Source organism: Trichophyton benhamiae, assembly GCF_000151125.1.
Source record: "Trichophyton benhamiae CBS 112371 chromosome Unknown Abenha-G-c-176a04.f1, whole genome shotgun sequence".
NCBI lineage: Eukaryota > Fungi > Ascomycota > Eurotiomycetes > Onygenales > Arthrodermataceae > Trichophyton > Trichophyton benhamiae.
In genome coordinates, this window is record NW_003315107.1 from 664,667 (window position 1) to 677,154 (window position 12,488).

Genomic DNA, 12,488 nt, shown 5'->3' on the forward strand with positions numbered 1-12,488 from the left:
CCGCTTTCACATTGACCTAAATTGCAAATAACGAGTATCATCCACGATCACCAGTCATAGGACACGGGGGTAGGCTTGAGAATTCCCCTAGAAAGTTAGCGACAACGATCAAGTGGAGGCAAAAGGAGGAGACCATATTATCATGATAGTATGATATTTATAGCTAGCTCTCCACTTATTAGTTGTAAGTGTTGGAATGTATCGTAGCTTCTTGATCATCAAGCTACAAATCAATTTTATCAAAGATATCATGATGCATCGACTACTGAGCAACTATCTAACTAACAAGTTAACTAACTCATTGATCCGCGATCTTCCACGTGATTTGAGGCTCGGCCTTGCTTACTTCTGGGGCGATAATGCAATCAACAGGACGGAATCTCTCTAGCAATATATGACCGAAGATTATATGTTATTGTACAAGTATCTCGATAATATATACACATGGCCTGTGATGATGTAAGTGTGTGACGAGAAAAAGAGAAATGACGTTGAAGGCGGTAACAGAAGTGTTCATGGCAGTATAAGCACTTCGTCCCTTTTGGGAGTATCAAAGTCGCGTTTGAAGACTTCATCAACGACTCTTTACTATAACAATCTCCAGTTATTTGTCCATTATTTATTTACGCTGAGCTTTACGAATAGTTGTTAGTTCTTCAATAGGCAGGATAATGGGGCAGTCGGTTGTAAGGGCAATAAATACCCCAATACTTCACGTCGAGGCAAGGCTGAGCACCACTGATGGTGGGACTATCACGAGAACCGATATTGTAGGCACCACCTGAGCAACATATATAGCTTTTCCGGCTCGCTGACTGAGGATTCTGGGCTGTTTTAGGTACGCGACGAAGTCGCGCGATGGCTTATCGACAACTTTGCTGTGCTAAGTATAGGGCAGGAGATACGAACCTTTGGTACCGACATTCATCAATTAGCCATTTGTGGTGGAACTAATAGAATGAGCCATACAGGCGGTTTCAAAGGGCCTCATTCAACGTATCTTGACTCAGTCAGGGTGATAGAGTGCTCCGGAATGCAATGTGAAAGCGAGACGATTCGTTTAGATGTTGTCAACCTAGACATCCAAGCGTATCAACTCCGTGCCTCTGAACCCGAGAATTTATCGCAGGACCATGACGGTGAGAAACAAGATGAATACTCTCCCCAAGCACGGGTGATGCCATTGCCAAACAAGGAACTAGATGGTATCTGGGAATCGTACGACATACCAGGCGTTTTGTAAAGCGTGGTTACATGGGTTGACTTTCTAGACTCTTGTTTGACCAGCAGATACATACAAATCTGCTTCATGCAGTCAGTCGAATGCGTCAGTATCTTCTCCATACCAAAAATAATTAGCAACAAAAGCTAATGACGGAGTATTAGTCGGATTTTCGTGGCGCAAGCTTGATCCCAGAACGATCACCTGGAACCGCCTTATTCTTCTATATGGCCCCCCTGGAACAGGGAAAACAAGCCTGTGGTATGTAGTAACTGTGGAACAACCCAGGAAACCATTAACTCTAACGATTTGTAGCCGTTCATTAGCCCAAAAGCTAGCAATTCGCCTAGGGAGACAGTTCCCTCAGAGTAAATTAGTCGAGATCAACGCTTATTCTCTAGGTAGTAAATATTTCAGCGAGAGTGGTAAGTTGGTGGCCAAAATGTTTAGCATGGTGGAAAGCATGCTAGAGGACGAGCCTGATACGCTGGTCTGTGTCTTCATGGACGAGGTTGAGACCATGACGGCCCAGAGAGAACAAACATTAAGTGGAAATGATCCCCTTGATGCAATGAGAGCTGTTAATTCTCTTCTCATGTCCTTGGATCGGTTAAGACAGCACCCGAATGTAATCGTGCTCTGCACAAGCAATCTCCTTTCTGCCTTAGTGAGTAATCCGATACCACAAGGCAGGATAAAAAGGTTTATAATGTCATATTAACATCAATGCAGGACTCAGCGTTCCTTGACAGGGTTGATATCAAACAATTCGTTCCACCACCTTCAGAAATTGGGGTATATGAGATCTTCAGGGGCTGTTTAGAGAGCCTGAGTAAATGTGGTCTGATAGAAGGATCAAGATTCGACGTTGCCCCAGTTGATCCAACTGACACAGCCACGGAGCTCAAGTACATTATCGAGCCTGCCGAGTGCCTCGTACTACCTACTTATGGAGAGATGCAGTTATGGTATCAACTGTTTCCATCATCCATCCCAAAACAACTAGCTGACATTGCACAAGTGAGCGTCGTAAGTGACATGAATATACATCACTCTCAGCGCATTCGTGTCCTCTTTTAATTCATTTCCTAGGGCCTCAGCGGGCGGTCTCTTCGGCGCATTCCTGCACTATCTCTTGTCCTTTATACAAGCTATGAAGTCTGTACGATCCACCAGGCGTTGGTAGCGTTGAGGCGTGGAGTCCAAGAGGAATGGAAAGCGAAGCGGGAGGCGGGAGGGAAGTACCCAAGCCAGGGTCAAACGTCAAAATAGGCAGCATAGCATAACTACCATATATACCAATCGTGTAGTTATCTACCTAGGTCGTTATATCGCTGTCAACGCATAAGGTCTACCTCTAATTTTGTCCTCGCATCGGAACAGCCAGGGAGCCAGGGCATATCACATGACCACAGCTGGCCAATGAAAGGGCCGCTGATTCGACCCGACGCCGCGAGCCAATCACGGGACCGCTCACCAAAGATTGTTTCGAACGACCAGGAAGAAAGTCTGACCTGCCTTCAAGAGCGAACCGCACTCCCATACATCGGATTCATCGCAACCGCTCGCCCCATCTACGCTCATCGTCTCGTCCATCGGGGTATTCTCCTTTCCTCAGGATGTTGGCCCGATCTGTCTTGCGGAGTGTGCCGTCGAAGGCCATCTCCAGGCAATGCTTCCAGCAGGCTGCAAAGGTACATTGCACCACCTCACCCATTCCTCGAACAGAGAGCCATTGCGCCTGTTGTCGAAGCATACAGTTCTCTATATGACGGCCTCTTCATGGAATTTTGTAGATCACCGCTGACTCTTCCTCCCAGAGATCGTCCTCCACCGCTTCCGGCTCGCAAACACAGTCTCCATTTTACCTGACCTTAACCGCATCGGCAGCTACGGCCACTGCCATCGGCTCTATGGCCTGGTATTATCATCTCTATGGAGATGAAGCCTTTGCCATGACTCCTGCTGAGGAGGGGTATGTCACACTGTCTACTTGCTTCAATTGACCTTGAAACGTTCGATATTTCAATGTAGCATCACTAACAGGCGTGATATCAAAAATAGTCTCCACGCTACCCAGTACCCTTGGGAACACAGCAAGTGGCTCAAGACCTTCGATCATGCAGCGTGAGTTCTTCAATTCCTCTGGCTGCAACTTATCTCGCCCAGGTCTTGTCTAATTTGATCTTTTCATTATCTGAACAGCCTTCGCCGTGGTTTCCTCGTTTACCGTGAAGTTTGTGCTCAGTGCCATTCTCTCAGCCGTGTCCCATGGCGATCATTTGTTGGTGTCATGCACACTGTCGACGAGATGAAGGCAATGGCTGAGGAACACGAGTACGACACCGAGCCCAACGACGAGGGTGAGATTGAGAAGCGTCCTGGAAAGCTATCCGATTACATCCCGGCTCCCTACAAGAACGACGAAGCCGCCAGAGCTGCCAATAACGGTGCCTTGCCCCCAGATCTCAGCTTGATTGTCAAGGGCAGACACGGTGGCTGCGACTACATCTTCTCGCTCTTGACCGGCTATCCTGAGGAGCCCCCAGCTGGCGCCAGCGTTCAGGAAGGATTGAACTTCAACCCCTACTTCCCCGGTACAGGTATGAATATCAAACAAATTATTGACGTTAACGCCGTAACATGCTATATACTCACATGAAGAATACAGGAATCGCTATGGCCCGTGTTCTTTTCGATGGTCTTGTCGAATATGAAGATGGAACCCCTGCTACCACCTCCCAAATGGCCAAGGATGTTACTGAGTTCCTCAACTGGGCTGCCGAACCCGAGATGGATGATCGAAAGAAGATGGGCATGAAGGCTGTAGTCCTTCTCAGCACTCTCTTTGCCATCAGTGTCTGGGTCAAGCGATACAAGTGGGCCACTATAAAAACGAGAAAGATTGTCTACAACCCACCAATTGGCCCTCGGCGATAAATAGGATACGAGTCCAGGGCTAACTACCGAAATAAAGCCAATGCCGACCATCTCTGAATACTTTGTGATTGTACCCTAACCCCCCATACCACACATGCTTCATACTTTTTTTCAAATTTTTCTCCGCATCTTTAGAGAGTGGGAGGACTGGGGAGTGACCATAAAATCAGGGCTAAGTTTTGTGAAATTATCAATCTTATGTATTTATAAACTGTGCTCTTCCTTTCCTTTTCCACGTCTAGAACCACAATTGCTCTTTTCCTTTGTCCCTTCCAGTGCTCCTCTCAGTCATAGGCGCATCGACTCCTTACTGTATTGAGTATTCATTCAGTTCGAGGGAATACTGGCATCCAGTTAACCGTCGGTTATACAGACTCATTCCACTCGGCTTTGAGTGAAGCGTTTTATCTCTCTTACTACTTAACAGTTGAATGCCTCAGAGTATAATAGCCCTGGGCCAGTGAAGGTTTTATGTTAACCAAACTAATAATGTGGGAAGGTGTAACTGGTAAATAAACAGTATTGCATACAAGACAAGTCTATCGCTACTGGTCTATTATTATTATGCTACAATCGCGGTGATCATTCTACTTTCACGCCTGTGCGCTGAGGAATGGTCCTTTCGCCGTCTCCAAATATATACTTAAAAGCATAATCATAAGTCACCCATGCTCCTGCAAAGATATATCGCTGGAATACAGCTAGCCATCCTGGCGCTTTCCCATCCTCGTTGGCAAAAATTGCATTGAGCCTCAGGTTAAGCAAAAGCGGCGGCACCCAAACGACACCGAATATAAATTGGCCTACACGCTGCCTGGAGGTAGTAGGTCGATACGGCTCGACAGATGCAAGGTATTGTCGATATTCTGCTGGTAGATCATGCTCCTCTGCACCCGTGATTAGAAGCTTCATATAACGTGGCGAAGGGCGGGCATAATTAGGTCGGCTTCTATTAAATCTGGCGTTAAATAGTGACGATTTCTTTTCAGTACCTTTGTGATGGCTCTTTCCAGCAGTAGCGGGCGAGAGAAGAGTATGTGCTTTAAAAGGTTCCGTATCCGGTATATCAGGTACCGGCTTTGCAGGATCATAATCTTCAGGGAATGGATGGCAATCAATGACAACATCAACATAGGACGCTCCGCCGCCCTCTGTAGCTATTATGCGCGCATAATCCTTCATGGTGACCTCATATACAACTCCAACAAGTGGTTTATGCCAGAGACCCTCTCCATCACTTGGGTTCTGCGGTTTTCCAGGGTAAATCGGCATGCCGGTCTTTTGGTCACGATATTGTGTTCCTGCAAAGCATGGCTCGAGATATGCAACTCCAGGGAGATCGAAGGTAAGACAGAGGTTCGGGACGTAGACATTCGCTTGTGAAAGAGGAGTGACTTTGCGGGTCTTGCGGAATGTCTGGGCGCACATGTTTGATCCATATGCGAGGTATAGGATGGTCTTCTGGGTTTCCTCCTCCTCCAGGAGGGCCTTTTTGTCAGGCTCTTCGGAAATGAGCTCTCGCTCTGCTTCCAAGGCATGGATGCTAATTGCTTCGTCATGGGCAGCAGCATGTTGTCTGTCGGTGGATGTATGCGGTATTATCGAAATCTCTGGCTGTTGCGGTTGGTTGATGGACAGCCGCCGTTTGATAGCAGACGAATCCCATGCCGCACCAATCGAAGCTTGTGTCTCGAGCTCGGCTCGTTTGTCCTCTGGGGCTTCTTTCATTGTCATAATGCAGCAGACCGTGTTTCTGATTGAGTGTACTTCTATCAAGAGTTATGCGTATATGTAGAAAGCCGACTGAGGCCCAATATTTATAGACATCTGCTGCGCCATAACTAGGTGTTGGGGACGAGGCAAGGCTCCCATGCCAGCTCGTAAGCAAAAAGATGATGTTTAATTGTTGGTGTTTGACTCTAGATTCGTCCGAAATTTTAGCCCGTCTGACCGGCATGGATGGAGATTCAGATCCGTCGGACTCGGGCCAACAGTCAACAACGTTTATACTCCGTACACCGGAAGTAAATAACATCACACATATATTATTGAGCCTTGGCTAGTTTCGTCGCTCCGTCTTGATTGCTTGTCCAGACGGAGTTGCGAAACGCCCCGGTTACTCCGGATGTTGTCTAATTTGGTGTCCCTTCTTTTCGATCCATCGACAGGGGCCGAGCTGAAAAGTCATTCGTATCCGCCACAATTGCAGTGTCAGTAACTAACTAGTCCAACATCCAGCACGAACTCTGGAAAGTCACCTAATGCTTCCACACATTGTTGGACGGTCTGGGAAACTCAGCAGACCCTTCCAACATTTGGCGCTCGCCGGCCTCAGGGATGGTCATCCTGCTAGTTACTCTGTTTTAATATCAAAACCTCTGACTTGTGAGAAAGAAGAATGGTTGACCTACCTACCTGGGCGACTGCCTTGCTCCCTTGCTGACGACCGTCTGCCAAATCACCCTCCCCAGGATTATTATCCTCTTTTATCCCGCCAAATCTGTGCTATCGATCGCGTAAGATAGCATGGTACCTCTGGCTTCATCTGCAGGCGATGACAGGGAGGATGTTCGATAGCTGGTGTTGTCTCTCGAGATGGTTGCTCGACATAGAATACAGATGACACCGCCTGCCGCTTTGGGGCCGAGGGTTATTCTGCCACACGGGCGTCCTTACGACTTCCAAGATTGACTGCGTAAGATGTAGTTTGTGGCCCCTTTGTCCTTCTTTGCTTTCGAGCATCCAGAGTAGATCGTCTACTCGATCTAGTTTTCTTAAAGGTTTCCTTCGTGTGCTGTTTAAAAAGACTCAAAGGAAGCCTACTGCATGGCTATGAGACCGCAGGCACACTTGGGTGTGCCAAAACAACCTCCAGCTGTCAGCAGGCTAATTACGTACCTTCAACTAGCAGTCCGACGCGCAACGAGGAGTGATATCGTGATGTTAGTTGATACAAGCCTGTTCTGTGACCATATTATTGTTTTCCCTGGGCCGGATCTGATGATTTACCCATAGAATACCTATTAGCATTGTCAACGATATCCTTCAGTCTACTCCGTGTCTGCGCCAAGATGACCTCTACACGCTCGTCCAGATACTTGCAGAGTCTCCAAGCCGGAGACACTGTTCCAGACTTGACATTGTATCTTTCCAGTGCATCTTTCTTCTTTTCCTACATGCTCCAGCATGTGTGCACCGGGAAAGGGGTCTTTATCTACTTCTTGTAGGTATCTAAATTTCTGTCAGGTTACCCCCCTCTAATAATTATTACAGGACTCAATGGCTGAATTGTCAGATATCCTGCGCCAGAAATTGAGTCAAGAGGCTATTTCAACGGCTCATCGACGTAAAACAGTTCTTTGCCAGAAGATTTGTTTTCAGCTTGTGCAGTGCTTTACACGCGCAAAGCACCCGGCGCCGAGGAAATGGGTATACGCTCCCATGAATCGCATATACTAAAGCAAGCCGTCTAATGCAATATAGGCTGGGCAATTCATAATGGAAATGATCCTTCAATTTGACAAAAACAAACATTTTCTTATATCTATGCCGGATGGGATACGGTAGGATGTCCCTATAAGCTAGCCCTTCTATGAGATTTAGGTCCTAACAGCCGAGTTAGGGGGATACTAGACGTTCTTTTCGAGGATGACGATCAATGCCTCAGGATTATTGCTGCAGCCATTATGAGAGAAGTAGCTATTTGTGAACCTAAGCTTTCAGAACTATCTGCGATTGATAGCCGGATCAATTTACTCAAGAAGAGCCTAGGGTTTCTTCTACCGAACCGGAACTCCCAATGGCTCAAGGAAGCTACGAAGATTATATCCGACCGCATTAAACCACGTCAGCACTCATTTTGCGCCCTGGCTGTTTCCATTGAAGGATTAGAGGGATATACTATCCCAGCGGATTGCCTTTTTTTTACGGTGTCCCAATGTAGCGTTATTGTCCTGAGCATGGATAAATACCGATTTAACCTCATAGATATCCCCCTGGCCTCTATAAAGGGCACAGAAGCAAAGGGCAATAAACTGAGAATCATCCTTAGGCAAAGGTGTTACTTGGTGGTGAATGGAGTCGAACAATATTCGAATAACATCCTCGTTGGGATGGAAACTCCTCATCATGTGGAAGCAGCAATAAAGGCTGTCAGAAATATAATAGGTAAGGAAATCATTATAATAGCATATATTTACACGATACTAAATATTATACGCCTTTAGAGTTAACCACCAGAGACAATGAGACACCCCTATATAAACGGGCGAAGGAAGGGGCAATGGCGATTATTGCTTTCCAGGATTGTGTTAATGACTTTGAACCAGAAGCTCCTATCGGCCTCCATATATCTATCCATGCGGACAGCGACCATGATGCTGGATGCATGCGGTGGCAAGAATCCCAGCGACAACCCTCTTCTTCTGCCATAATTGAACTTCCAACCGGCGAGGAGGTTCTATCCGCGTCACAATTATCCTTGCAATCCAGCCATCGTCTACAATCTCAGCCGCTCCATCAGCAACCACGAGAACAGTGCGTTTCTAATCAGACTGGAGGCACACCCGCAACTGGAGGTGTGTCTCCTACAAATGAGAACCAGCTGCAAACACTGAGCGCTTCGCCACATTCTGTAAACCAGCCTTCCAAGCAAGTAACTTCTCAAGCTCCTACTACTGCAAATCATGTCGAAGTCTTGCAAACTTCACCAATCTCGTCGATTTCGCCAACTTCAAATGTTGAGGAGGTCGGAGAGGTGGACCGTGCGGCGGGGGTGTCGAATGACTTGCCTAATCTGGCAAAACAGGCACTTCTACTTCAACCTCAACTTCTGAACCCCAGCTTGCAAACAACACAGAAGGAGACGAGAGATACACCGTGTCTCGAAGACGCAGCATGCGGAAAGTTGACATTGGCAGCTGAGAAGCTCACGGCAATCGTACCTGACTCGCAACCTGTGGCTGAAGCGGTAGATACCATGGCAGGTTCCGGGCCCTTCAAATCACCCCAGGAGACTGAAAAGGCCACAGGCGAATCCGGTTCGGCTAATAACTCTCGTTTAAAGCGACCTACACATAAGCTATGCGGTTCATCTTCGAAGAAAGCAGACCTCGACTGGGATGAAGGCCTTCGCGTGGAACCAGATATTTCCCTACCACATCCAGAGGCTTCTGCGACCGCAAAGAATGCTAAAGAGGCGCCACAAGATATTGAGAAAACAGGAACCAAGGGGAGGAAGAAACCAAATCCTAGGGCCAAACAAAAGATCAAACCGCTAGAATTGACGTCCCAGACTGGCAACGCCCTAAAAGAAAACAAAAGAAACAGCCAGGTTACTAAGACCTTGACCTCTGCCCGCCCACCCCGGAATGCTGCTGAAGTGGCCAACAAAAAGATGGCCCTTGCGGCTGAGCGGGAAACTGCTGTATATGACCCTGACGACCCTATTGAATCAAGCTACCCTGGGTCCACCAGCTTGAAGATCTTGCAGAACATATTCAAATTGATGATCAATCCATACCACAAGCAGGCCCACCTCCGCCAAAGCGTGACTCTATCGCTACGGCAAAGCCGTTAACTAATGACTCGAGTGATCTTTCAGGAGTAGCTTTACACTGCGGTAAAGATGCTGTGGTGGAAACTCCATGTGTGGCTCCAGAACCTTTAGGAAAGCAAGTCACACAAGCTCAGAAAACCAAGGCAACTGGACTTGATACCAGAAATGACTCTGTGATAGATCTATGCAGTGATAGCTCTCAGGATGAGGATACCGGCCAAACAAGACAAAGTAACACCAAAGCAACGTCAGGGGTGGACTTACCGACAAAAGCAGCAGATTGCGTTTCAGAAGCAGCTGCCCTGCGTAATAAGCCTCAGTCTATAGCAAAGAAGCATGCGACTACCAGAGCATGCATAGGACCTGCGCCTGTTAAGGAAAGACGAACAACCAAACTTTCGGAAAACAAAGAAGGTGCAGGCACTACACTAAACCTAGTAAGTCAGAGGAAGCGAGAAACTGGTAATCCTTCTCAAGTTTCCAAAAATGTGTGTGAGTTCATGTCTCGCAACCAATTGTCAGCGCAGAAACCGATTATCGCATCGAACGCTCGCAAATCGGGTCTAGAGAAGTCGAAGAATCAAGGAAAACCGACCTCAAAGTACGATGAGGTTAATTCCAGTACTTTACCTTTGCAAAAGGGTAATCGAACTGCAAATGTAGTGCAGACAAGAATACCTCCAATGACAATAACAAGGCATGAACAGCAAAAACCCACACGGTCCGTTAAGTTTGACTTGGGAGTAAACCATACTCCTACATCTAGCACTGGGCCATCAGATAATGCGAATGCTATCGATGGTAAAGCCGTACTGCCTTCAACAACAAGGAAGGACGGTGGCTCGTCACTGTCACGCTTAACAAATTATGATGCTCCTATGGCCTCAGAAAATACTGAGGATGAAGACGAAGAGCAGACCTCCAGTTCGTTGGATGAGTTCCCGAAGTACACTTCAGTACGCCCGAAACAGATTGGCTGGCAGTCTCGAACGGTTGACGAAAACGGAAGCCCAATACCACGGCTGCAACATGCCAGAAAAAATTATAGCCAGCGTGTCCTTGGAGTGCTAGATGAAACAGATAAACCAAAAGTGCCCCCTCACGCAGATATGCCACCTGCAATCTCGGAGCACTCTCAACTTCAAAGAATGACTACCTTCAATCCATCTGCCTATAGTAATTCGAAGACGAGCACCAACAGAGACATAGCTGGCAGGCATTCATTTCAATCATCAAATATGTTTGCACCGGGGGAGAGGCATGGCCACCGGTATCGTTATATGAAAGCAAATGATCTATGCGATGATCAGAAGGAACCCTGTGGAAAATTTGGGGGCCGGAATAAATCCGCTACATCATCGTATAAGAAGTCATTTGATTCGATGCAGCGGTTGAAGGCTCATCAAACCAATTCAATACCACGAACCATGGGTAAGAGACACCATATGATAGATGTGAGAGACTCGAAGCCATTCAAGGTCATAGAGCATAACGAAGATGCCGTAAACACAGGGGCAGAGACTGATGACGAATGTTCTCCCCCGCGATATCCACCGGAGTCCTCGGAATATGTAGAATCCCAAGGGCATGAGTGGGAGAAACAATTGCGGGACAACTACAAAGGGGGGAGAGATATTCTGAGTGATACGAGTAAAGTAAGTACCAAAGCAACTCCTACGTATTCTCTTTTTATCCCCCGTATGTTGATGATCCTTCTCAATGCTAACCGACTTTTTCAATAGCAACTCTCCCGCAAGTTATGGGAGAGTGAAAATAGATTATACAAATCGGTGGACATTTACCGAGTTGGCTGTACTAGGATGATCGATCAGCTGAAGGAAATCCAGTCAGAAAAGCTTGACCAAAGTGAAAACGCTCTCAGGCCAATCAAGAAAAGGGTTTTAAGGGTATTTGAGAATTTCTCTAAAAGATTAGAGAATGATCTTGAGTCTATTCACAAGGCATCCTCAACTCTCCCTACCACTGCTAACAGAGGTCAACGGCTTAACAACGATATTAATTCGGCGATTGATGAATACAAGTCAAGACTAATTAGGTCAACAAACGTTTAGGTAGGTGATTTCTAACAGAAGGCAAGAACGACATGAGAGCTTTTAAACTATCCATCGATTGTATCTGAGCAAATATCAATTATAGATATAGATAACTGTACGTAACTACTTATCTTCAACTGACTTACCTGTATTTACAAGGTAGTGCACGTCTTATCAATTTTATCAAGTTATCATACATTAACGAACTTTACAGAAAAAATGCTGGTATACTAGGGTAAAATTTCATTTCGAGGTCTTCCCCCAAATGAATCTAACGTTGCTCAGAGGGGTGGGGGGGAGCAGTTAGAAAGAGAAATGAGAGAGTACAAGGATGTGCGGTCGGAACGTTATAGACGGAACATTAGATAGAACAACACAATACAACTAAAAGCTAAAGTTGATTGGATAGTTATCTAAATATATAATAGATATTTTAGACCAATAGAAAAGAATTTACTCCGTATTAAATAATCATTTTCTAATAACTACTCCGTACTACGGTAAGTCTGGAGTAGTTAATATTAATTATAATTATTCAGCCAACAGGCATCCTGAGTCACTGCTAGCGCCCACAGGTTATATAAGGCGACTCCATCTGCCAAATGTGCATTACTAACTAGCTAACGAGAATACGCAGGTTTCATAACTAGCGGGCCGAGGTCGGGACCCGAAGAGCTTCAGCGGCAGGATCCCTGCTAGGGAGTCCGATCTTGTG

The 12,488-nt window shown here is 46.4% G+C and overlaps 4 protein-coding genes across 4 annotated transcripts; 3 read left to right on the forward strand and 1 right to left on the reverse strand.

Moving 5' to 3' along the window:
- Positions 1-958: 958 nt before the first annotated feature.
- ARB_07172 (uncharacterized protein) lies at positions 959-2,302 on the forward strand (the record flags this gene model as incomplete). The annotated part of the gene is made up of 4 exons (XM_003014564.1): positions 959-1,205; positions 1,360-1,483; positions 1,538-1,889; positions 1,916-2,302. The coding sequence occupies 4 exons, from the start codon at positions 959-961 to the stop codon at positions 2,300-2,302; spliced, it is 1,110 nt and encodes a 369-aa protein (XP_003014610.1).
- Positions 2,303-2,841: 539 nt separating this feature from the next.
- On the forward strand, positions 2,842-4,162 carry ARB_07173 (uncharacterized protein; the record flags this gene model as incomplete). The annotated part of the gene is made up of 5 exons (XM_003014565.1): positions 2,842-2,916; positions 3,019-3,197; positions 3,257-3,349; positions 3,428-3,825; positions 3,894-4,162. The coding sequence occupies 5 exons, from the start codon at positions 2,842-2,844 to the stop codon at positions 4,160-4,162; spliced, it is 1,014 nt and encodes a 337-aa protein (XP_003014611.1).
- A 582-nt stretch (positions 4,163-4,744) lies between these two features.
- Positions 4,745-5,890, reverse strand: ARB_07174 (uncharacterized protein; the record flags this gene model as incomplete). The annotated part of the gene is made up of 1 exon (XM_003014566.1): positions 4,745-5,890. One exon carries the CDS (start codon positions 5,888-5,890, stop codon positions 4,745-4,747), a length of 1,146 nt encoding a protein of 381 aa, XP_003014612.1.
- A 1,958-nt stretch (positions 5,891-7,848) lies between these two features.
- ARB_07175 (uncharacterized protein) lies at positions 7,849-11,791 on the forward strand (the record flags this gene model as incomplete). The annotated part of the gene is made up of 4 exons (XM_003014567.1): positions 7,849-8,329; positions 8,389-9,587; positions 9,638-11,374; positions 11,462-11,791. The coding sequence occupies 4 exons, from the start codon at positions 7,849-7,851 to the stop codon at positions 11,789-11,791; spliced, it is 3,747 nt and encodes a 1,248-aa protein (XP_003014613.1).
- Positions 11,792-12,488: the final 697 nt, after the last annotated feature.